General features: G+C 38.6%; 2 protein-coding genes across 2 annotated transcripts; both read right to left on the bottom strand.

Annotated features, from left to right (window-relative positions):
- Positions 1-2,555: 2,555 nt before the first annotated feature.
- LOC146737850 (uncharacterized) lies at positions 2,556-6,332 on the bottom strand. Its single transcript, XM_085504837.1, has one exon. It carries the CDS (start codon positions 6,330-6,332, stop codon positions 2,556-2,558), a length of 3,777 nt encoding a protein of 1,258 aa, XP_085360963.1.
- Positions 6,333-17,398: 11,066 nt separating this feature from the next.
- Positions 17,399-27,161, bottom strand: vax (ventral anterior homeobox). Its single transcript, NM_001164891.1, is given in 3 exon segments — positions 17,399-17,836; positions 25,529-25,716; positions 26,697-27,161. Coding segments are annotated over 3 exon segments (723 nt in total). The 5' UTR covers positions 27,079-27,161; the 3' UTR covers positions 17,399-17,683.
- Between the last annotated feature and the right edge of the window lie 421 nt (positions 27,162-27,582).

The following is a 27,582-nucleotide window of genomic DNA, read 5'->3' as shown; positions in this document are numbered from 1 at the left end:
TTGGTAAACTAATTGATGTTTTTAACAGGAAAGAGTTCAGTGGAAATCAAGAATCAGTTAATGAAGCTAGTTTACTAATCTCAAAAATATATCTGGGGGCAGCTGATAAAAGTCTAAAAAAAATTATGAAGAAAAATATATAAAAAAATAGTATAATAAACAAAAATCCTAAATGGTTTACAAAAGATCTCAATAATATGAAAAAATAAATAAAAAAATATCATCAGTCAGCATCCATAAAATAAACAACATAGAATAACATGCTATAATCTCAAGTGAAATTACAGACGGATCCTAAAAACGTAAGAGAGATTTTAAAAATGACATTATTATTAAACTAGACACAATGAGTAAATCTAACCCAAACATGAAAGACAGATCCTTCTCAACATTATTAGACAGTGTTCTGAAGGCAACACTAATACAAGTTTTAACAACATACTAGGCACAAAGAATACTGTCATGCAAAAATGTCTAGCAAAATACATATATGAATGTTTCAACCTAAGAGAAAACAAATTAAAAAAAAAACAGCTGCCTCACAGATATCTAAATAACTTATCCTTACATTTACTTTATTAATTTGCATTTCTAATCCAAGTTTTTTGTTTTTGTTTTGTTTTGTTTTTTTCTTCTAGTTTATGCTTTTTTTATTCTGAACGTTTCTAACATGGAATGACAACAATGCTTTATTGTACTATGATCATTTTCAGGATACGACTTCAATAAAGACTATTATTATTATTTACTACTAGTAGAACTGCGTGGGTTTTCACCATCACACTTGACCGTACACAGCGCCATCAACGGTCGGTTTGACATAAAATACCACCAACGTTCTTCAAAACAAAAAGAATCAATAATTTACTGAAAAAGTTATGCTTTGGATCATATACCCAAGATAATATCTTCTTTTTAAATCTCGTCTTACCTTAAATATTCTGTTATAATAGTAACCAGTACTGCCATGTCATTACACCTGTGGAGTAATGCCACAACGGCCACAACGCAATGTCCTAACCACTAGACGATTACGGCGAGCTAATTGCACTGGCTGTCAAAGATTATCTCACTTACCTGGTGACAATAAAAACCATAATTTCCCACTTACGATATATGCTGGATCCCATGCATATAGAAGTTTATATGTGTGTGTTCTGGTGTGATCAGAAGACCGAAACAGTTCTGTTGCATTTTATTTTCGTTATAATGTAATTGAAATAAATAAAAACGGTATTTTTCACTTGTTTATTTTTGATAAGTAACCAAGTGATTTACGCATAACTTTGTTAACCGACAGGGTCTTGTAGTTCGAACATATTCGAGTATGCAAATGAGTTATATGCAAAGCAGCTTTGTGCAGTGATGATAAGTAACGCGCATCGAACTGTGCGGAGTTCGGCGCCAGGTCGGTGTAGAAAGAACGCCGACCTGCAGCGTCAATGACTTGTCCCGGGGGGGGGGGTGCATGATACGATTGGTTTAAATATTTATGAGCAATGAAAAACTCGTCTTTTCAGTAAAACTGTGCCAAAATGCCTTTCTACAGCCAACATGGTCGTTATAAATTGACTGATTCTATCGTTACGTTTTATTCTTTAACGTGACCATCGCAAGTTACGAAATTCATGGAGAATGTAGAAGTATGTCGATATTTCAGTCTAGTACTATTGCTCAAAATTGCTCAAAATGTTTTCAATAAATTTTACCAGCGGCAAATTACCAAATTAGTACGCATTTCAAAAAAATCACTGTGTGTGAGCATGCACAGTTTGAAATGAAACAATTTTGTAGGCAATAAAATCACGCGTAGAACCTCAGACAACTAATAAATGTAGTTGTCTGAGGTAGAATTCACTCCAGCAAACAACTAATGGCGTCAAACTGGTTGTCGGTTGAATTGTTTTGCAACAGAGGCTGTATACTTCTATGTGATGTTTCTGTATTTCGTTGAGTATTATTCTGCTGAAAATTCGCTGAAATTATTTCATCTCTTCCTAAAAAGGACGATGGGCTACGGACGACTGACCTTACATCCAAATAGGACGACGCCCTCTCGTGCCCCCTCGCGTGGGAGATTGGTTTCATTTGGCTGGTCCCCGCCTCTACGCGCAAGCTCAATCATGCCCAGCCGGGTCACGTGATCTGACGCACAGTTCAGCGAATGGTTTCATCACCAAACTTGACAATACACAGCGCCAGTATGGACACAGACCTGTTGTATACAGAGCTTGGACTACAACCAGACACTTCAGTTGGAGCGCTAACGAGCGAGTAACTCCGTTTATTTCTCAACGGGAAAACAGAACCAACATGGCGGGGAAAACACAACGAGAGAACAGAGCATGCGTAGCAAAATGTAAAGCGAACACAAGAGGAGGTTAACATGATTGTACATACAATAAACACACATAGTGGCGTAACCACTTATTGTCTTTAACTTACATCATTTTCGAAAAGACTAAAGAAAACGCATGAGGAAAAATGACAGGCAACATGATAATTCAAAATTGTTGTTGGAAAGACACAAAAAATAATCTAAACTGAATACAGACTTAAAAGTCCATGACATAGTCTTTTAGATGTTCCGGAAGCCGGCGGTTACGGCTTGATCGTCTATGTTGAACGGGCTGCATGACTTTTGGATTATCATCAGCCAGGGATGTTGGTGTCTGGTCTCCAGGAGTCAACAATATTGGGTTTATTGAGCCAATACTTTGCGACTCAGTTTCTAAGGGAGTGTCAGTGCAACCTGTTGCCGGTGTTAGATCGGAAGGTATACTTGGTGGTATTGGTGGATGTGTTGGAGATAGTGGAGTGTCGTCTTCGTCCAGATGATATGACATAGGGTTTTGATCGGTGTCTTTCGGAGAAGGTACGATATAACATTCCGACTCTTTGACACGGTATGACGTTTGCCTGAGTTGACTACCGCGGAACTTGCGGATGTTGCGCCATTGGCCATCGATACCAGTCACTAAGTAGCGATCACGGGCACTAGACTTATTGCGGTCACAGTGCAGATAGACGAGGTCCCCAACTTCAAGTTTGGGTGCACTGGTGGTTTTTACTGTAGGAGCTTTTGACTTCTCGCTAGCTTTATGGTTAGCCAAACGTTTCGTGTGTTGGTCTAAAATAAGTTTACGGTCGCTAATTGGAAGCTGGTAATTGGTAAATTGGTCTCTTTGGGTCCACATTTCACGTGCCGATAAGCCACTTGACCGTATGCGAGAGTTAACATGAGCGATTGCTATGGAGAGGGAGAGTGGCGTAATAGTTGCGCACAGTGGATCCTGGCGGAGAATCTCATCCTCAACTTCCTGTATTGCTCTATCTGCGACAGGGTTTTTGTTGCGATTCTTGATGCGGCCGACCTCAATATTCAGACGGTATTTTCGAAGAAGGCTGTCTTTCGATAGGGCTACAAAACCTGGAGCTGGGTCTGTTCGTATAACTGCAGGTGGACCATCAAGGGGGCTCAGGTCAATGCAAAGTCGCAGTAAGGCGTTGCGCAATGTTTCACTGCGTTCGTCTTCTATGAGGCACGCTGTGGTGTATGACGTGACGCATTCTCTGACGACTAGGACTAATTGTCTTTCACGTTTAATTACATCTGCTGCATATAAACTGCCCACAGATTCTGGTGGATCTGAAGTGGATTGCTTAACAATTGTGTGAGGTACTTTGTTAAGTGAGGCACACTGGTGACAAGAGGTGGATACGTGTTGGATTGCCTTGTCCATGTCCAGTGCGAAAAAATAACGATGGAGGACCTGCTTCATTTGGTAACAAGACGGGTGACTGAGACGAATATGAATTGCTGTCAGGAGGCCATCTAACACCTGTCGAGGTACAACAATGCACTCGCGAGGTGGAGCGAATGGATCAGTACGCTTGACTACAAGTAGACCATCTTTGGCAATAGTGACGATGTTGAGGTAGCGTTTGACGTCTTTGATGTTAGTTAGCTTTTTAGATGGACGAGTCCCCTGGGTGAGATGAGAATGTGTGCGTCTTAAATCAGCGCATTCCAACTGGATAGTTTGCCACGCTGCCCTATTGGTGAATGGTAGGCGTTTATTTCCTGATGATATGTCTTCGACGGATGTGTTCATGACAACCGAGTCTTCCACACGTTCTACAAACGAACATATCTGACAGGTAGGGGTGGTACACTCTGCGGCATTGCGGCTGGCAAAGTCTGATGGAATATTGTCCTTGCCCGCCAGATGGCGCACGTTGGCCTGGTAACGACTAACAGAAGAGAGGAATGTTGTTATGCGTGGGCTTGCTGAGAACTCACCCCGACAAAGTTTTTCGTACGCTTGCACACATGGCTTACTGTCGGTAAGAATACACGGTTTATGGTGGGACTGAATGATGTATGGCCCAAAGTGCCTTGTTGCGATGGCAATAGAAAGGGCCTCAATTTCACATGGAAGCCATGTTGCCTGACGGCCTCGAAGCTTGGCACTGAAGAAACCTGCGAGGTGGAGCTTGTCACCACGCGAGACATACATGGTGGACCCAACACTGTGTTTTTTAATGGCTGCATCAGTGACGATCCATATCTGATCTGTGCGTCTGGGGAGTGTGATCGTGTGATTTGATGATAATGCTGCCTGAGCAACACGAAAGGAATCACGGAGCTCATCCGACCATTGAATTTTATCTTGGGATTGTTGTCCAATAGTCGCATCTTCTAGTGGAGCAACAAGAGAAGCACAGCCTGGAAGCACTCTAGCTAGGACCTTATATGCGCCTATAAATGATCGTAGGTTGCGTATCTTTTCCGGTGGAGAACATGACGACAACGTAGAGATACGGTGTTGGCTTGCGCGGATGGTTCCCTCATTCCATACCCAACCGAGAATTGTGACTGTTGCCGGGCAGATGACAGTTTTCGATGGTGACAGTCTTAAGTCATTGGCTGCTAACTTACACAGGAGACGTCTCCAGTTTACAAGAAGGTCCTCGATTGTATTTGCACCGCAGTACAGATCATCTGCGAGTTTGGCAATGCTACCATCCTCAAGCATGTCACCAAGTACGCGACACATTAACTCCTCCAACGCTGTCTCAGAGCCTGGCATTCCCATGGCTGAACGCACGTATACGCGGACACCTTTGAATGGGGTTACAACGCCACAGTATTTTTGTGACTCGTGTGACAGGGGAATCTGGTAGAAGGCCTTAGTGAGATCGGTGGTGATGATATACTTCCATTGTGCAATTTGGCGTAGTGTGCTGTCGATGTCTGGCATGAGGGCGGGTTGTGGCTTACTGTAGCGGCCAACGTCTGCAAAAGCGGTGACAAGACGGAATTCACCGTTTGGTTTTTTGACTAAGAATGAGGGGTTCACATATTCTACATTGACATGTACGTTCTCCGGGCGAGCAAAAACACCGAGCTCTTCAAGTTCGTCAAACTTTTGTTGTAACTCAGCCAACTTGTCACGGGAGTATTGGGGAACACGGCCCTTGCGCTGCGGTGGTTGAACAGGACCCATGTTGACGACTGCTTGAAATGGGCCAGAAGCACCGTTATAACCCTTGATTGCAGTGTTGAAGACATCATTATATTCATGGTGTAATGTTGCGAACTTTGCTTGGTGAGACGGAGAGAGGAGTTGGTCGGGGTCAATTTTAACCGAATCTGAGTAGCTCTTTTCTGGAAGAACTGATTTGTGTGGTGATGTTACATGAAGTGTAGTGTCTATGCTGTCTTTGTTTGTCGGTGGTACGAAGACAGGACATATTTGGCAAAAATGTTCATTGCGTTTCAAATTTTGGGGTGTGTTGGTCTGGTTCGGAATCCGAATTTTACCCGATATGGTTGAATAAATGTTTGGAGCAGGCCATGGCTTGTCAGATGATATGACTGAGAGCGAGCGAGATTCTACTCGTGGTTCAAGTGCAAATGCCTCGCTTGAGTCTTTGATTTCTGTAGGCAAGTCAAGTTCAATGAAATCACCGGGCCAAATTGTTGTTGACTTTGGTGGTGCGCGTAGTATGAGTGTCCGGCGAATGCGATGACTGCCCTTTGGCGATGAACCGTATGTATATGTAGTGTTGTCTCCCACAGTGACTTGGTGCTTGGCTGGACGAACACTTATATCATTGGCCTCCATGAAAGGGGTACCTGCGAGTATTTCAACATCGAGATTCTCGACAACGAGGCCTTCAAACTTGAAATTCGTATCATCGCGACTCACTGCGAATTTGGTCTCACCCACAACTTTTAGGGGAGATGAACCATCTGCTTGGCGTGCTGATTGAGAACTAGACTTTATTGGGACGCCGAGTCGTTTTGCGGTGGCCAGTAGAATCATATTGCCAGTGGCACCACTGTCGATGGTAAGACGTGTAACCTGGTGGCCATAAAATGTATCAATATATGGTGACTGACGAACCTGTATTCTAAGGGCAGTAGGGACGTCCGCAGTGTCAGAGTCACTGAGGTCATCATCGCCCTGTTGAGTGTCCTGGGGAACGTCATCGGTGTAGCCTTGGTTCGCTTTGTCCACTGTACGCCCTCACCGAGGAACTGTGCAAAATTTGAGTCTAATGAGAGTGTGTAGACCAGGTTCTGACGCCAGCTTTCAAACGAAGTAATTGTTTCTGATTTTGACAGACACCACTGCTTGGGCGCCCGTTGTTGGTTGGCCATAATGATTAGTATTGCTTAACGAAATCAACGTCGGTATTATCCAGTCGATATATTGACTGACTGGCTGTACACAATATGCGTGTGTAAAGTCCGTACGTGTATAGCAGGCTTGTGAGTTAACGATGTCCGTATTACCTTTCAATGACGTGAGATCCGAAGGACGCTGCCACCACGCCAGTATGGACACAGACCTGTTGTATACAGAGCTTGGACTACAACCAGACACTTCAGTTGGAGCGCTAACGAGCGAGTAACTCCGTTTATTTCTCAACGGGAAAACAGAACCAACATGGCGGGGAAAACACAACGAGAGAATAGAGCATGCGTAGCAAAATGTAAAGCGAACACAAGAGGGCGTTAACATGATTGTACATACAATAAACACACATAGTGGCGCAGCGCCATCAACGGCCGATTTGACATTAAATGCTAACCACGTTACTCAAAACAAGAAAAATATATTAATGATATTCCACTGAGCACTTTATGCTTTGGATTATTAGAGGAGATCTTTTTTGGGGTTTATGTTTTGATCCGGTCTTACTCTAAACATTCTGTGAAAAACAGTTAGCCAGCGGTGCCATGTCATTACACCTTTGGAATAATAACGATCGCCGCGAGCTAAATGCGTTGGCTGACATCATTTATTGCGCGAGGGCCGTCTGTAGTCTGTTCGCCATCTTTAATCACGACATGCACAGTCATGAGCAGAATCACAATAACCAATCACGATCTTGATTAAGCGTAATCACGACACGCAATCGCGATCACGATTGGTTAATCACAATCATAAACAAACGCGCCGTAAGGTGCACCTGTACCAGATTTACAATTTAAAATCCGGGGGTGTGCTGGAGGAATTTGATATTTGGAAATACTTTTATTTTCACATTCCCGACGACAAGTTTCATAGTTTTCATAGTTTAGTTTTCATATGTGGTAATCCCTAAAATCAGGTCTGTATTCCTGTCGCTGGAATAATGTAAAACACAAGGTTGGAAAATACAAAAACTATCTATAGCATATCACTTTTAAAATTGAAAATTATCTCAACGTAATATGCGCAAGCCTTTCTACATTTTTCTTGATATAACCGGATTTTGGAAATGATATACAGGATATCACACGAAATTGAACTAAAATATTGATAATAGAAATGGAAACAACTTATGAATTCGAAATGAATATTCCTAATATGCCATGTTATTACCCCAACCGGAGTGATGCCGAGTTATTGTGGAAAAGCAGTGACCATAACAAACCGGCTCGTCTTGCATATTAAAATATATGTAACCATCACACTTTGCTGCGGCAAATTGGTCGTGTTCACAGTCAGGCGTTGAGCTTTGTAGATCTTTTGTTTTTATGCACTTATGCGTACTATAAATGAGGGCGCTATGTATCATGATATAGTACATGTATATATTTACATAACGCGTTTTTAACATTTTTACTGATTTTCGATTTCCTCTGACTGAAACAAGGCGTTATCAGAGTTAACCATGTGATACATCGAATAAATGGCACAGCCTTCAAGTTATTCAAGCTATTTTCAAACGTATTACTGACTCGCACAAAACCTATACTATACGACCTAGTAGGTTATCAGCGTAGTTTTCAAAGCTATTTCAAAGTTTGAATGAAACCAGAGCAAACCAATGTGTATGCTGAATGTGTTCGTCGTCACATTATACCAACTCCACAACTAAAACAAACTACCATTTAAAAAATATATATATATTTCAATCTCAATTAATTTATTTATTTATTTCAACTATTCTAAGATGATAATAGATTTACAGATATTCAAGGAACAGCCTGGTATTTACTATTAAAATTTGCATATATTAGTAAAAAAATTATATCCAGACATCGCACTCACAAGCATGGACAGAAAATCAGGGATCTCGATACCATATTTTTTTTACAGGCATCCAGAAAAAAATGTCCTTCATCCTTGCCTGAATTGTGGTTGTAACAAAAGTTATTTTACTTTTGAAAACACAGACCTCAACTAGAACTTGTCATGAACGGTAGCACGTAACGGAACTAACTGTATGGCCGGAACAATGGGTCAACAGTTATAGCGCCATCAGTCGGTTTCTGTGCGAGAATTTATTGTGATCCGGAGAATGAAAGCGCCCTCAACGACAGTGACGATAAATCCTACCCTAATAGATAATGATTTTCCGTTTACTGCGAGATCTTGCGCAATGCTTGAAAGACGCAGATCAAACGTCCACCGCAAAAATCTAACGATTTGATTTTGAACTTTTTTTTGTATAGTTCAATGTCTGAATTCCTATCATTCAGGAAAGAATGTGGCCTTGAGATCCCACTAATTCATCCAAACTGACCATCATGACCATCATAAAATGTGAATCGCACATTATTAGACGCGGAAATACCAGAAAAATAGTTTCGTGTTTGTCGAATCCCATGCAATTTTTCGAGCCACTACGGCGCTTTGTCACTGTTTTTACGCTCGATTTCACGTATTATAACGCGGGATCTCGCAGTGAACGGGCGAAAAATAAATGGTCTATTAATATATACAGTTATGATTAATAATAAGAATTCCAATTAGGTTTATGTGCCAAATCACGTCATGTGACCGCATATATCAAACTATGGTGTATGGGTGTCTGAGTAAATATATATACGATTAGTGTTTTCACTTTTAAAATATATAAGTTAATTATTTATATTTCACACTAATTCGACCATATTTGTGGTGCTTTTCTCGTGTTTTTGTTTTTAGAGTGCTTCCAAATATTTGTGATATTAACTCAAACATGGTATCCAATTATTTGAATTATGTTCAGAAAGAATTTATAAATGACATTGGTTCATTTGACTATTTTCGAAACACCATAAGTCTGCATACCCCAGCTGCCTCTGTCTGTTAACGCTTCACTAACGAAAAATAGACTGCGGCCGTGAATAAATAATTTACTCATTAAAAATGTGACCAATCAATGCGCCAAATGTTCGTTTAGCAAATGAGTTTTAGACTATTTTTCGGTGTAGCGAAGCGGAGAAAACAGAAAGATCTAGAGTGGATTTGTGTCAATTTTTCACAACTCAATTTGGGATGGTAATCCTAGCAAAGACATGTATTTTTTTTTTCAAAAACGGGGTAGTTGGTGGGATTTTCTGTTTGTTTGACTTCGTACAAAATGTGCAGGTTTCACTAATTTGTCAACAGGGGCGCTGTGTAATTGTGAAATCAGTGACCAGACACCAGTTTTACCTCTAACTGACTGAGATAAGTTTATTAGAACAGAAGCAAATCGACCAAATGAAAACTATTTGCAAAATCAACTGATGTAGTCAAAAAAACTCACTCAAACTCGGCCATATGACAAATATACCCGTGCAAGATTTTATTAGAATACATCATACACACGCATGCGCACACATAAGTCTTTGTGGCGGACTGACACACCTACACTATGTGCATAGTTTGGGAACAGTGTGACGTAGCCTGCACGCATGCGTAAGCATCATTGACGTCACGAATGAGTACGGCTTTCAAAAGACACATTATGACACACATGTAGACCTTTACAATATTTTTAAGGTTTATGATTAGGATAAAACCGGAAACAGACACTATTGGTGTTATGATAGCAAGCAATCGTGAATTACCTGCGTCATTTGAAATTATGTCATTCGCACGTCTTTCAGTTTAGTGTTGCACACGTCTTGTGTAAGGGGGTGTGCCAGGGAGGGGACGGAACAAATGCGTTTGTTTAGAGCTTCCGTCAGCTTTCCGTGTCAGGCTCAGGTGGCAGTTTGAAACACTACTTCCGGTCGCGTCGGTCGTTGGGGGTGAGAAATCAACGTTTCGATCAACTACCGCGGCTGTCGTTACTATGTGTAAATTGATTTATTCATCTTTATTTGAAAAGTGAGAAGTGGGCTGGAGAATTTCTGTGAAGCAAAAAAAAAAATGTCTGGATAAAAATTTACAAATTTTTACGATAATTGTAAAAAAATAGGGAAATGAGAATTGTTGTCGGACAATTATGAGTAAAATATTCTGACAAAATTTCAGTAGCGTCTGTATTTGAGAAATCATCAGTAGCTCCTGTATTTGAGAAATCATCAGTCAGTTACGAAATAACTGATTAGTTAACAGTGTGTATTCGTATCATTGTGTACGGACTCTGACGACACAGCGAAAATGAAGTTACGACTTGAAGCTAATTTCGATAAAAATAAAATAAAAAACCAACGCTGCCATGTCATTACACCATCATTACACACGCACTCCGCTTTGCAAGCCTGAACTTGAAGTGCTCCACCCTTCTTATGTCTACTGTTCCCGGCATTGTGATTATGTTGTCTCCCCCGGTGTCTTGCTATTGAAGTGCTGGCCGTAAATCATAGAGTAATTTTCGCCACAGAAATCGTTTTCAATGTTTTACAGGGTTATGTAGCTATCCTTTTACATTTGTATATGGCATTAACTAGGCCTCGCAGTCGCGCCCGTTTGAATGAATCGTAGCCATTGGATTAGCCTTGCTGTTCACCGTTGATTCTTTGTTCCCAGGTATGAATTGTGAACTTGGGTCTACCGATCATGAGTCCGATGCAACAGCAACTAAAATACCGGAGATCGGTTGAAAAATGAATAATTTAGTTTCTGACTGCAAAATGGTGCTCACCGCTCCCATGAGTCAACATATAACTGCGACAACTAACAGTTAACGTCCAACTGTATGGAATCCCCATGTGACTTATATTTATTCCTTTTCGCTGTAGTTACGGTGCATGGTCAGTTATAAGCTGCAACTGTCAGTATCATCACACATTGCTGAAAGCTTCATTGACAAATCGAATGTCTGTTTGAAATGAAACCAAGAATATGAGGTAATAAATAACAACACAATCGATGCATAGAGAAATAAATCAGCTACTTATATCCAAATTTATTTCTGTGAGAACGTAAAATTTGTGCACAAATCTTCAATAAAAAAATTCTAAAACTTGTTCATTTCCCGCAAAATATGTTTTTTCTGACGCATATACCGCGGCAGTAACGATGTATTTTATCATAGAGCAATGAAAAAAATGCGCCAATCGAAAAAACAAATTCCTTTAACGTACTATACATTCAGTGAGACTATCACACAAACATACGTTACATCACGTGACGCGTATGAATGGTGTCAACATTTGAAGTTCGAATGCAGAGAATTCGAAAATAGACGCAGTTACTAAATAACCATGAAAAGTTGACAAAGACAAAACCGGAAAAAAGTCGCCTTGGTATGCACAATTTTGGTCGAAAATTAACATAATTTCAATATTAGTACAAGAAGCAAAGACACTAGAAAGACACTTTTATAGTGTCTTTGCAAGAACGTACGTTCTCATAGCATATACCATCAGGGATTTCATAAAACGCGCATTCGAATTTCATTGTTTTTTCATGCATTTTGTACCACGTGTCTTGAATTTGCCAATGGGCGTTCTTCAACAAATTGACCACGTGAATTTACATGTCGACAATTTCATTGGTCAAAATTCACCGTGACGACAATCGTGGTACAAATCAGTTACGCCACTTGATGAAAATTCGTACTGTAAACCATTTAATTTTTTTATTTTCAGGAATTTAGAAACCCCAGAGAAATTTCCACTGCTACACATTTCCGTGGCATTTATCTCTCGCGAAATTGAAGCAATATTCACCGCGTTTTAATTTCAAACAAATTGGTAGTATGAAAAATATCAAAATTATAGTGAAATGAAATGATTTTGCAGTAACTACTATTATTTACGTTCGCGTATGCTCACAATGAAGCGCTTGAAGAGAAGGCCATTTATCGACCGGCGTCCGCAACAGATGGAGAAACGAAATACGGAATAACTAACTTACATACGCATGAGAAACGACGTTAAATATCTCGAACTTAAATTACTTCATGATGAAATCTGCAGTTACAGTAACAACCAAATTACTTTTATTCGTCATCCAGCTCGGTGACGTTCCGGAGGCCTGATGATAAGATAAGTATTTCGTAAAGCGCCATCATCTCCAATTATTTAACGCAGTTCAACCGTCAAAAATGGGAGAATTACTACTTTCATCGGATTTAACAGCATCTGCATCTGTTTAAGAGTTTTGGGGATCTTCACTCTCGTATCTTACTGTACTAGTTCACATTTCGACGAGAAGAAAAAATGTGCGATTTTAAGGAGACCCTACTTCACCGTGTACGTAATTACCCTGCTATAAAGTCCTCTGCAGTAATACATGTAGTACGAATGAAACAAGGAGACGGCATTAGCGATATTTCTTTGTTAGTGTTAAGTAGGGCCCAGGTTCGAGGTCACTTATTTCTAAACGTATCAGAAACTTGAAGCTATACACATCGTGTTATGTATTTTAGTTAGTTCTAAATAATAATTTTATGTAATTGATTGTTTCAGCTCAATATCTTAAATAATATTTTTGTTTTGCTTGAAAGTGTGCGTTTTTTTCTTGTATTTTCACAGTCAGAATTACGTTGGTCTAGCAAATTTGGAAACAGGTTGTGTCCTAAGGCTGACCTTTATTGTGTGCCCCTCTCTTCTTCCAATAAGAACTAAATAGGCAAAATTACAAGTTATGAATCAATTATCGATTTTTTTTTCATATCAGGATTAATTTATTGTATGTAGGCATTTAACTGCTATACGCTCGTATGTGAATACATGAAATGCTTATTTCTTTCACCTGAGTCCAACCAAGCGAAAATAACCGTAGCGCTTGCTATTTATACAACAAAATGTCACAAATCACGCAATGAAATATTACATGTACACACGCCGTTCTCAGACTAGTTTTTCTCATTTCTAAGCGTAGTAATTCCAGATCAGACGTAGTACCACTTTTGAGCTAATATCAGCACACGTTTTTTAGAATTATTACTGAAACCATATTAGACGTTAACGCGGGTCCCATGCCGAATTTGTAGATGCACAATAAAGGAGGGTTTTAACAGTAATTGTTGGAATCATCGTACCGTCAGACCCTCCCCAAGTCATAAACATACGCCATTACAGATATGTCAAATGTTGAGAGATGGTTCAGTTATATACATTTGTAGCTGGGAATGGTAATTAAGCCGTTATACGTTGTCTTCCCAACTATGAGCAATGCATATACGTGTAATAACGACGAGACCTCCTCCCCATTCTGTTGATGGGTTACAGTACAGTGTATCCCATAATACACGAGGGAGGGGGGTGTATTGGAGCGGTCATATCTAAATACAGTCAGTGCGTCTCTGAGGGGATGTAAATGGTTTTACCGTTATAAACTGTTGACTGGGAGATTGTATATATACTGTTCATATTGTTTTATCTTTCACTTCATGGTGTGGCTGATGTCACGTGATATATGTTGGCTTTTCTCCGTAAAATTAGTGAGAGACTTTCCAAACTGCTCTCTGTGAATATTTTTCAGTCCCCTGAGTTTATATATTTTAATTAGACGCTCAACTCTAATCAACTCCACGTCCTATCTTTGTTTACGCCTGCGCAGCTAAAACGTTTGTCTGAAACTGGAGGTCAGTGTCCGGATCCAAATAACAGCGCCCTCACAATGATTCAATGTCCCTTAGAACGGTAAGTGTCGGGGGTATTCCGTAGTTGACAGCTGGCCATCCACTCCACACAATTGAACATGTGAGTAAGTGGTCGTCATTAGAATAGCGTTGAATTGGCGGGTAATCGGCGAACAGTGAAAAGTAGGCTGGCCACTAATATTGGAATCATTGTCCGCGCGACGTGACAGCCCGGATTGACTGAGAGGCTTTGAGGTAAAGACATGGAAGAGATAAACTGACATAGAAATGCCCGTCGAGATGGCTTGTTAGTTGATTGACTGATTCAACTCACTGACAAGTCGCCTTAATAAAGGGTAAACGCCGTGTACATTGAAGTCTCTTTCAGCGACACTTGGAAGGTGGTCCAGTTAGTCTTTGTGATATGAGACAACGAGGATACAAAGGAGGTACTATAGGAGAGAGCCACCCTGTCACGAGGGTGGTCGGACTCGACTGACCAACAAACAATCGCGTATAGACCCACTGTGCCACCTTCAACTACTGGTACATATAAAGTTTGGTAATTTTAATTCTGGTTTCAATGGGATATTTGTTTATCGATTCTTACGTTTTTAAATTTAACGCAAAAAAGTTGTTATGACAACTGATGTAAGACGATTTTTTTTATAAATATAGTTTTTGTCATTTTCCTTGTGTAATTTTGTTTTCCAGAGCCCTCTTCAGAGGGTTTCTAGTGCCTATTACCCTCGGCTATTACATTGACATAAAATATCTCGATGAAATATCTGAGTAAACTTTTTTTATTTATGACATCATGGTAATTACGGTAATAATGTCACTTGTTGGCCACCGTACATAATAGTATTTTATGATAATATGAAAAACTTGAACGTACTTTCTGTACTTTAGTACAACGTCATTTTTGTTTGATTACCCGACGTTTTTAGGTTCATGTGCTGCAAGTTACAGAGCACATTTTCGGTATTAAAACCGCGAAACTACCCGTTTTTACGTAATCTGGGAAGTTCGAATTACTAGACGATGTACAAATTAATAACTGAAACATCCAAGAACCAACACATACCAACAATTATATCTCAAAATAATAATAATACGTAATTTATAAAGCGCAAATATTCAAAACAAAGTAATGTTTAATGGCGCTGAACATAGATATGATTAGTTGTTAAAAGCTTTCCTAAAAAGATGAGTCTCAAGTTGAGTTTTGAAACTGTTTAATGTTGGTGACTTGCGTAGTTCAAGTGGTGTTCCAAAGACGCGGTGCAGCACACGAGGAAGAACATTTGCCAAATGATTCTGATTTATATCTTGGTTTATGTGAGAGTTCCTTGTATGTTGAACGAAGTTCGCGAGTTGAAGATCTAAAGTGAATTAAGTCTGATATATAACAAGGTGACATGTCATTCAGTGCTTTGTAGGTATTTAGTAGCATCTTGTATTCAATTCTGAGTTTCACCAGTAGCCAATGCAATTCTTGTAGAACCGGTGTAATGTGTTCACATTCCTTTGTGTGTGTCACAATTCTTGCTGCTGTGTTCTGCACATGTTGTAGTGGCTTTGTAATGTTCTCTGGTAATCCGAATAGAAGTGAATTGCCGTAGTCAAGTTATGAAAATATTAATGCATGAATAATTATTGTACATGTATTTTTGAAGAGGAAGCGTCGTATGTGACCAATTTTACGTAGGTGAAAGTATATAGACCGACATGTTGCAGATATGTGCTTCTTGAAGCTGTGTTGATGATGATGATCAAAGATGACCCCGAAAAGTGAATATTCGTGGTATATTTTAAGTCTAACCGGACCGGAAGTGGGAATTTATTAAACATAGTTTAGTATAAGATAGTAAATAGAATTACACGCCAAAGGCCACCGGCCAGCGCGCACGAATTTCTTGTTATATCAATGTATTTCCCACGCGCTGTAAACTAATTAGTTGGCATACAGACTAGAAAACGCCCGGCACCTCAACCCGCTCAACTTTCAATAGATATGAATTGTGTATTTTGATAATTTGTTTATTTCTGCTTGAAAATTGTGACGGGGGAAGGGGGTGTCTTCAATTGCTTTTTTGGAGTTGTTTGGTTCCCCAATCACATCAGTACATTTACAATTACGTCAGGGTCAGCGTCATTGTGAAACTCACTGAGCATGCGCAAAGCGACGCCACGAGAAACCAACAAGTGATCACGATAAGTGACGGTAAGATATTTTGTGTGCATTCTCGCTGTGAATTCATAATCTCCAGATAAGGTATTTTCAACTTAAGGCGCGGTAGTCGTCGCGCTGCGCATGTGCGAGATATATGGGTCCCATATATACAAAGATGGCGACTTTGACTATTGCGCAGATCAACGAGTACAAACTGACACGTTTCCGAGCTTTAATTATGTAATTTTCATGTGATTGCAAGGTATCGAAGGAGTCACAGGCGGTAATCAGTGCAAGTCCAGCCCAAGTCAAATCTCATACTTGTGATTTCCATTTGAAGAGCGCATTGGATTGTGGGAAAATCAATGTTTATCAACACAAATGTCGAACATGCGCAGCGCGACGACTACCGCGCTTTAATGTAAAACCTGTGCATTAACTCCATCGTCCGTCAATGACGTCCGTGAATTCATACAGTCACACATGTTACAACCCAATGCGAGGCTCAATTTCGTCAATTTAATAAGATATGAAAATATACAGATATTTCTTCCAGGAAAATAATTTATAATAAATAAATAACCGACCGGAAGTGGAAAATCACATTTACTTTTCTTGTAGCCTTTTGAAAGATTTTAACTTGACGTTCAGACGAGCGTCCATTCTGAAAGTTCAGCATTACAGACTATCGGTGAACTTGAAGTCATAACGTGCAAATAATATCGTGGCAAAAATGGGTGTGGTGATTCTAGTTTTGACCATTATGATCTATGGCTTGGTCAGCAATGTCCTAACCAGAATAAAAAAATATACGGATAAATAAAGAAGAAAACAAAATGGCCGCCACTTCCGCTGTCACGGTCCGACCAATCAAATCACGCGGTCTTGAAATATAAAATTTGTGTAAAACCTATCTCTAATTACGTTTGCGTGTTTAAAATATACATACACGTCATTGAAATTGACAACGCATAAATATCTGGCAATATAAAAACAAGAAATGTAGAAAAAAAATGTCCCAGCATTGTATCTTCCAACAAATATTTTAACAGTTCCTTGTTTATCAATGTTGTATTCGTTTAACATGCGATGACTAGTTCTTTGGTTTAATCAACCTGAAAGTGTAAAACTTTCGATACACAGTGTCGTCGGTACCACTTTAGTCAAATGAGTTCTCTAAGCGTGGCGATAACTTTAAAGGTACCGACGGATTTCAGCAGCGTTCCAGCAACACGAAATACACAAATCCATACAGCGTATTGTCATGCCAACGAGCTAAACGTAAGACATTCGTGCCATGGGCCCATACTGTAATATTTCTAATATATTTCTCGTGGCCATGCTTTCGGCATTCCGTTGTTGGCTTTCCACTTCTTTACATTTTTCACGTTTGAATTTCGTTCGTCTGTTTTGAAACCAGACTTTAACCTGCAAGAAAGGAAAAGACAAGGCAATGAGTTTGCTGTCGTTATGATGTTATCGGAGTTCGTCGAAATTTCAGCGCCATGTCCAACGTTCAAGTCGGACCTTCGATTTGTTTGAGATACAGTCCATCGATATAGGGTTGTACCTGAGTACAAACACAAGCAATGTTGAAATTTGACAGGATTAACGAGATAATAAAATTGCGTCTTGACACTGAGTGTTCATAGTCTAGCTATACAAATAAATGAAACAACAACATCAGGAATTACTAAAAAAAGGACACAATGTTACAAATAAACTGAAGTCATTATTGTATTTACTTTTAATTACAATGACGTTTTCAGTTTCCAGAATACTGTAACAAACGCGCAAAGTGGTAAAACGGAGATCGAGGCGAACGTCACGTGGCGTGGTGCAGTATTAGTTGTAACAAGTGTATTTCAAATGAGTGGGGCCCTGCATGGATGTATTTACTTTATATGAACAATGACAACATATGACTATTCACAATACAAACATGATTATAGTAGAGACACGACCGTAAGACATCAACCGTCCAGATGGTTTAGCGCTGACTCGCTTAGTATGATGGGGGGGGGGGGGGCAAGGGGGGTTAGCTGGTACAGGTTACAGGAAATAAAAAATGCATTTTACGTTTTTACAGGAAATAAAAAAGAATATTCCAATTACAGTAAAAAATAGTTTTAGTCCACTTTACAGATAAAGCAAATTTCTAATTACATTTTTATAATATACTAGATAATCTGTGTTTAAGAATCAAAACTGGAAATTGCGTACGAATTACATTTAATGTTGAAAATGCTACATACGCTTACAAAAAATAAGATCTTCGCACAAATTACGGACGAATAAAATAGATCATTACATTTTACACCTTGTCCATGTCTACGAATTTACGTTTTTAATTTATTTGAATTACATTATTACGAAGATAAAAAAATGTTTACAGCATACGAAAACACCCCTTGCCGACCCTCTAGTACAATAGTACAACGAAATACACTAAACAACTTCACGGCATTAAATCGACTCTGCGAATTTTAAGTTACAGAAATAAAAAGTGTGTATGTGCAATCTGAGGAAAGATTTTCGATCATTTGATGATCACAACGAACAATTATGTACATTTCATTTGAACGTCAGAAATGCACCACTTTGAAGTTAAATATTAATAATATGACTAAATATCATGTGCTGTGTTTAAAAAGTTTGTTGTTCTGTCAGAAATGCGCAACTAACTGGACATATCAATACGCATAATAATGCGCGTTCTGCAACCACAATCGTGGCTCACAAGGAATTAATAATACCGTATCACAATAACGTGTGTGAACATTTCAAAATTGCAGCGGAAAATTTTCAGAAATCTATTCTGAAATTCTGATGCAGTGTTTCTGAAATTTGTCTGTATAAATTTTTGATCTTAAAGTTTTCATTCTGAATGTCTTGGAACGTATTATTGCCAAACCGGTACATATGTTGTTATTCGTCCTGTCTTAGTCACGTCAGTGTACATAAACTACATTCTGGTCGGTACATTAAACGCAGAAATACAGTTTTAAGTTCGGTAAAAACAAAAATAGTGAATCGTGGTCTATAGTGAACAATCTGCGCAAAACTGGACATTTATGATGAATCCGAAATAAATTGTTCAGTCTCTTTTGCTGTTAGATCACAGTTAGTCACAAAACATTGAAACTAGAATCTTTAAAGTGATTACTCCTGTCAAGTTTCCCACCCCTCCTCGTTTATCAAAATAAGTCCCGGAATGTATTTCTGTAATGTATTTCTAGTACGAGAGTAATACTAACAGAAACTACCTTGACCCTGTTGACATGTGAACGTGACAGCTGTTCGTTGCAAATGTGGGTGTGTGTTTTGTCCCAGCAAAGAAACGCTGGTATAAACAGGAAGTTACCCCGGCTCTTCATTTAAACGCTGGACGATACAGGCATTATTGACAGATCGATTCAGAAACTACCACGTTTCAATTTTTTAATTTAATTACATGTGCTCGTTTACAATTCAAAATGGCGGTCGTCGCAAATTGGGTATTTCCATGGAAACGAACACCGTTTTTTGTAGCCGCAAAACATTAATAATTTGTAGTGTACTTTTTTTTTCAAAGTTGTTTTCAGTCACCATTTGAATGGGTCACATCCTGATAGACATGATTATTAGATTATTATAGAAACGATGACGTTGCAGAAGTGTATGTTCTCACACTAACACTGTAAAATAGATAATGCTTCAATTCCAAATTGTTGTCAACGTCCTCGGGTTTATTCACCCATCTTTAATTGTTGCGAATTTGATTGTACAATTTGTTTTGATATGTCACAATGAGGTAAAAAATCGTGCACCGCAAAGTCCGCTCCCAGGACCTCCATAATAAGGTGTATTTGTGTCTAATGCTTGATTTTACTTTCATTTATATCATTTCATTGTTTGCGTCACTTTCGATACGTCATAATCTTTGGATACGTTTGACCGGGAATAACCTCTCTTCCATCCCGCCGATAGTCGCGCACGTCACGGTGACAACATTATTGTTGCCATGCCGCAATGTTATACAAAATGATGGAAGCACGTCCGTTGCCGGCTGTTCTGGCGAGGCGTCCTTCGCCTGCCTTCTTACAAGCGCACTCACATACGCTGACGACGCTATGAGCGTATCTCAGCACTTTTCAAGTCCCACCACCTGTGGAAGCAACAATGCGACTGAAAGAGTCTAGCCACATATGGAACAACATCTGGCTTCGTAGGAATACTTCAGAATCCCGCTTATTATTGTGTAACTCGGCTAATACATGTATATGTGACTCAATCCTCGTTCCACGACGACGGGACAATGATTTGTCAAAAATTACGTTGTTAAGTTGAAAAGAGGAACATTCATTAATACTGTATAGTTGTTAAAAACAGTTTAGCCAAACCGAGGACGGATACTATTAAATACAATAAAACCGCAAACACAAGTATTAAGTTTGCTGACGGGAACCAATCGTATGAAGCACTCCATCCCCGTTTCTCTTGAGTCGGATCCTCACGCGCATGCCGAGTGGCCCTAAGATAATAACAAACATTACAAGTATATGGTATATGAATTTGTTTTTACATCAAAGAAATCAAATCAAAGAATTCCAACTGCTAACGCTAAAATAGCGGAACAAGCGCAAACATTTTTAATGGCTGTTTTTTCTATTTATTTATTTATTTATTTATTTATTTATTTTGAATAACAACGAGAAATCTGAAACATCACTCGAAATATAATACAACTGTATCGTGTACGTGGACGTGGAAGGGGACGTGAATGAAACCCTTGTGTTAAATCACAACCTTCGTCCAAGCGCATAACGCATACAGCCTTTAGAGTATATGCAGAGTGAATTCGTTATCCACTTAAGGGCTTCAGAGCAGATTTCGATTGTTAAGTATCTCAAGTTTGAAAGTAGGCGCTTCCCCCTAAAAATCTATTAAAGTTTACCAATTTGAAACATGTCTCATATACGCGTATTGTAGTCTACTGGGCGCCCTCTATGTCACAATGATAATAATAATAGCATGAAAACTCAAGAACAATTCGAACTGAGCATGGAAACCATAAACTTGTTGAACAGATTGCGCAATGTGAGTAGAAGCCAACATAGGGCAGTGACAATAACCACACACATCAGAAAAGATCTCTACAATAACTAAAATACTATTAAATCATAATCCGTTAATTAGTAACCATGTAAGTAGATGGTAATTCAATTAGTGTCCATTGTTAGACTATCGGCTTGCCCTCCCACTAGGTGAAGAGGCGGAGGTTTACGATTGTAATGATTGTACAACGCTCAGTCACACACTGGTTACAGCAAACACTGCTGACAATGACAAACTAACATCATCGCTAATCAGCCAAGGTTGCTACATTGCTTTGTTGTGCTATTATGAAGTGTGTGACTACAAACTCAGTCAGTATCTCGCTGTGCATGTTTTTTTCTGTGGATTCCGACAATTTGTTTTGGTACGACAGCCATATTCCCGACTATCATTATACTGCTTTACATTCAGTAGCTAAAGATACTGGCAATGAAAAAATGAATGAAATGCTGCAAAACACGTCTTTTTAGCTAGCATGTCATTTTAGCTAATTTAGCTAACCTATAATTTCGCTAATTCAAGATTTTCACAATGAGATTATTGGCATTTTAGCTAAAATAAGATTTTGAGTCAAATTCGCTAAAATGGCTTGCAGCTATTTCAATGTGTTTTACAGTAAAATGTTTACTGCGTCTTTATTATCATGCCGTTGACATTATATTTGTTTCGATATATCCAAAGATTAATTGATTTGTCTGTTATGCCTACTCTTACACATATCAGTGTGTTTGCACGAACATCGTGATTTAATGGCAGGTGTGACTTTAAACTGGAGTGCATTTCAGGTTAAATCCCCGAGTTCCTTGAAATGCAACATGTTGTTTTGTTTGCTTGTTTGTTTCAAGTCAGACTACTCCTATTTCCACCTACAATGTTTGGTAAAAAGTTAAATTATCGGAATAAAAAATAATAAATAAACATAGACAGCTAGAAGTCCGTCCGTTCTATATTCCCTTCAACGACAGAAAAACACAGTTCTACAACTAATGACTGACTAGAGTTGACAGAATTTATAAACAATGATGTCAATATAATAAAAATGAGTAACACCGGATTCTTTCAAAATATATATAAATTATTTTTCCCAGCCAATGTATAAAAAGTTAACTAGCATATAATGATATTTACATTATTAAAAAAATATTTGTATATGTACAAAATGATTAGAGGATCATTTCAAGTTGGTTCGACAAAGTATTTTTTACAAGACATATATTAAAGTGTCTATATTTGGTGGTTAAATGAATCATTGTTTAATCATGGAGCTCGACATAAATATATTATCATAATTCACTGCAAGTGCACACGTTGATCTTATTGGTAATAAGCACTAGTAAATTGTCGAGAACTTGTCGTAATTGCATATAGTAATTTTACCATAAAAGATTATTTATTTATTTATTTATTTATTTATTTATTTCTTTATTTGTTTGTTTGTTTGTTTGTTTGTTTATTTATATATTTATTTATTTAGAAGGGTTGTTACTCTACGTCACAGCGCTGGAAGTGGTCACTGATATCATCTTTACCGTTCTCAATGTTGCCATACTGTTGTTAGCAGAAACTAACACCCAACTATAATGATTGGTCATTGAATACTTTGTCAATTTCCATTTCCTCTGATCGGTAACAATGTCCGTGATCAAGACTGAATGTAGCTAAAACTCTTCTATATACATTAGGAACAATGGCACTCATGAAAAGTGATCAACAGGAACACGTGTCTATGTGAAATCTTTAGACAAGGGCACACGGCGCTCACTACGTTGTACGAAGTTCGATATTATTTCAAATCCGCGATTGTAACAGTCCGGTTTAAAAACAAATAATTGGGTGAAAAATATGTCTCCTGTCAATCAAAACGTGTCTGTCGCCTCGCTCGTGAGTGGCGGCGCCGGAAAGAGTATTTTAAAGCGTCGCCGGGCTTTGATTGTAATTATCGAACGATAGCTTTGTTCATACTTGACGTAGTTGGATAAACAGTATATTTTTCCTGAAGAGAAATGGTCAACTCGGCGTGACGGGACATCCGTAAGTGGTGTTGGTGTAATCATTCAGCCCAAAAAAGAAAACGAGCAGTAAACTGTATAACTGTATGACGGGACCACGTGTCGTTGAAATTAACGCATCTCGTGTTGTTGAATACATTTATGGCTGGATCTGAGAGGGGAGACTGAATCGGTTTGCGCTGTAGTTTTACGATTTTTTCATAATAGCGGTTTGTGACCCGTTAATTTTAAATTATTCTTATTGTTTACGATAGTAGTAGATGGGCGTATACCAGTTAAGTCAGGGCAATGACCGCAAGTTCAATACTTATACCTTATGGCGACGAGGGGCTCACGGTTACTCCGCCGGTAAAGGGGTGCGATGTGCGACCTTTGCTAAACTCTAATTTTTGTATTTTTGATATATCATGTTATGAAGATGAAGTGAATGAATTAAAATTATGGGTAACCCGAACTCAGTCAGGAGAAAATCTACAAATTTGAGTGGAGATAGCATGTTTTGTTTGTTTTAAGGCATTTTACCAAAATTATTTCCTATCGCAAGGATGTATCTTAATATTTCAAAATTTTGCTCGGCGTCAAAGTACAACTTGAAGCCACAGCTAAAATGGCATATTACAACCCCCCTCCACCCCAATCTCACATACTGTTGACTAATACTAAAACAGTCAATTGCAGACAGACTTTGACATAACATATTGTGTAATGCGCATTAAAATACATTGTAGCTTCATTATAACGAACTCTTTGGGGACGTACAATTAGTTTGTTATAGTGAAATGTTCACTATAATGAAGCACATAATACATTGGGTTTGTTGTGAGCGGGAGACATGCTATGTGTTCATTATATCGGGAAATTCATTATAAAGGTGTTCATTATATTGAGGTTACAGTGTATGCTGAAATATTCTACATTAAGATTAAAATGATTAAAGCCTGAGTTTTGTAAATGGAGATTTATCAAGTTATCATACTTTAAATTGATCACGCAAAGATGAGTGCTGCCACGGTCGGCTAACCAGCTTGAAAGACAGACATACGCACGATAAATCGACCACGGTCAATAAAATTTGCTTTTTTTTAGTTGTGTGAGATTTTTCAATATTTGTCTGACAGTATATTCATAAAGAAGCCGAGGTTGTAAGTTCACAACGTGCATCTATTTGAATGTTGTTCTTTGTAGCGAGAATATACTGATAAGGTAGTGATTGCGTTGATATTCCTACTTCGAATTAAGACATCACATGTTTGAAGCACATTTACTTTCAATTTCAAGGTTTCAGTTTGTATTCTTGATTGAGAATGATTGTCAACAACTTAGCTGCTTAATTAAATAAATAAACATATGACATCACGTATTCACTCACTAATAAAAAAAAATAGTTTTTCATGTAGTAATTCGAAAATCAAAAAAATATCACATATCACGTTTCTATACTTCTATTCCATAAGCGAAACCCCCTACCTAATTCCGAAATTTACCTTGGGTTATATTTACATTTAGTATTTAACGGGCTATTCTTTATAACACGGTTTGTGGTAAAAACAATGTATATACTATAGTAGTTGAACATCTCAACTTATAATCGGTCATCACTGGAACTAAAACGGATGCGTGTTGAAGATAAACAAATCAAGACACTAAGAACACCGAGCATACAAGTTTTATATTTACATCAACTCTATATATTCACGATGACATGTGATTGTGGTAGAGCGACGCGGAATTTATTTAAAATGTTGAATGGTTCCAACATAGCTGGCAATTAACTTGGACTAAAAAATAAATAAATCAAATGTAATTTTTTATATGTTTTACCAAAAAGTAAAACCAGTCGAGTGTTATGTTGTAGTACGTATAGGGAAAATGCACGTGTAACTTCCTTATAATATTCCAAGACACCCAAAGACGGACAACAACCCATAATTCCGACACCTCAAAGTTCCCTTGGTAATTTAAGTTATGTGTTCTGTTTAACTGGCGATACACATTGAATAAAAAACCGTCTTACCTGTGTCTCCGATAGATGTAAACACGTCGCAAGTTCAGCCCGATCTCGCCCGACCATATATTGGTTGCGTTGAAATTCACGTTCAAGTCTGTATAATTGCTGTGGTGAGAAGCTCGTCCTGGCCCGCTTCGGTCGATCAAGATCCAGGGCTTTTGGAAACACCATCTCTCGTTCACAGCCGCTGGAATCTGATGCAGTAGAAAAAAAAAACAGATTTAAGTTGTCGGGACTATTCGTTCAGCGTCAGTTGAAGTTCAAGTATCAATAATAAAATTTGTTACAGTTCAATTAAATATATATTTTATGATTACATTTGAAAATAACATTTTTTTCCCATTTCATAGGATGGAATAATATCTTTGGGAAGAGATTTGGCAAAAATTCGTAAAGCATTTAGTTGTCTAGTTGTGTTGAAATATTTTGAATTCAAATTAACAAAGAATATATATATATAAATGCATTTATAAATTTTTAAGACAGCCAAAAATAACAACAAATAACTTGATAAAAATGAGTATTCAGAAACCATTAATACCCATAAATTATTAGCTTAACTTGAGGCGACGAGTTTTTGTGAGACGGAAAAATAAGTATAAAGCTAATTGCTCAACTTCGGCAATATTAAACAAACGAATTGGAACAAAAAATAGATGGTAACACTTTGCGTGCATCAAATATATACATTCGAAACAGATGTGGACAAGGCTAATGGGATCTATATATTTAATGTGTTTAAGACATAGTCTAAACTTACAAGTAAAATTTATTGGTGCTAACACCAGATAAAGTTAATTTTAAAAAAACGGCGTTGGTGTCATCGCTTACTTGTTGGTTTCATGAAAAACATATCTACGATATTAGCTTGTTGACATCAATGATTAATTTTGCGTTTATAAAATACATATTTATAGAGTTGGAAAATTACAGTGTTAAACGAACAGAGCAGCCTGGACGATATTCCTGTCTGCAGAACTGCATTAATGTGGTATAGCATGTGACGCCAATACGTAAACTTCGTTGGACGCGACGTGGATACTAACGGTTATAGTGTATACATGTGCTTGATGGTACACATGTACAAATTTAATCATGATGAAAAAGTTGAAACTGGTTTGCAAACGCAAATGTTTTCTAGCTGTATAATATCATTTCCGGTATCGTTTCTCACCTTTCACTTTTAGTATCCTGCAGTGGTCGGGGTATTTTCTTTTTAAACTCGCCAGATCAACTTTATTCGTCGTTGTCATTTGCGACATGATCTCGGAATGTTCATCGGTGTCACAATCACTGTCCAGCAGGGGCCGAGTATCGCGTTGTGAACGTTCATAACTATACATACTCGGATCGAAAAGATTACATGAGTTCGTTTCATCTGTTCCTGTTTGCATGTGAGGTAACGCTGTTTGTTGAAGTCTCCGCTCTTCTAGTATCGGCGACGGTACCATGCTTCGTCCGCTGTAGGGGATTCGCCTGAAGTCGAAATGCCCGTAAGGGTACTGCAGGTAGTTTGGAAAACCCATAGCGGGGCGCGAGTCGACCAACCGGTCCATCTTTGCAGTGAGAAAAAAGTTTCGGCAATGTGCACTGTTCACTGAACGGATGTTGACTATACTGGACACTGTTTTAAAATCAGGCTAGGTGACGTGATTCGCCGTAATTTATCCAGACAAGTGGCGGTAGGGGCAGCCGAGGACTAGAACAACATACGCCATATAACTGTCAGTTATCTGACATCTCATGCTTTGTGCGCCTGTCATGTCACGAATGATTGACAGCTGGCGCTATTCAGCATACATTCGCTCAAGTTTTCGTCCCAATCAGCTCAAGACACCAAAGCCCCTGCTAGCGGGCAGCTTCTTCACAAACTCCATTCACCGAGTATTAATGGTCTTTTTTAGGGGATGGTGTGGCAGTGTCTTGTTTCACGGCAATAGGGTAATTGCTAGAGTCACCTTGTCTTCGAATAATGCTACCAGGAGCGCCTGGAAGAAAAGGCAAAATATGCATTGTGCACCATAATTACCCCCAAAACGCCCACCGGGGCACAGAAAATA

Source organism: Saccoglossus kowalevskii, chromosome 10 (genome assembly GCF_978046115.1).
Source record: "Saccoglossus kowalevskii chromosome 10, keSacKowa6.1, whole genome shotgun sequence".
Taxonomy (NCBI): domain Eukaryota; kingdom Metazoa; phylum Hemichordata; class Enteropneusta; family Harrimaniidae; genus Saccoglossus; species Saccoglossus kowalevskii.
Note: the sequence above shows the minus strand (reverse complement) of the source record. Positions and strands in the feature narration are given on the sequence as shown.

What these genes read in the sequence shown, in the direction of transcription:
- LOC146737850 (XM_085504837.1), bottom strand. Translation starts at nt 6,332, where the DNA reads ATGATTCTACTGGCCACCGCAAAACGACTCGGCGTCCCAATAAAGTCT.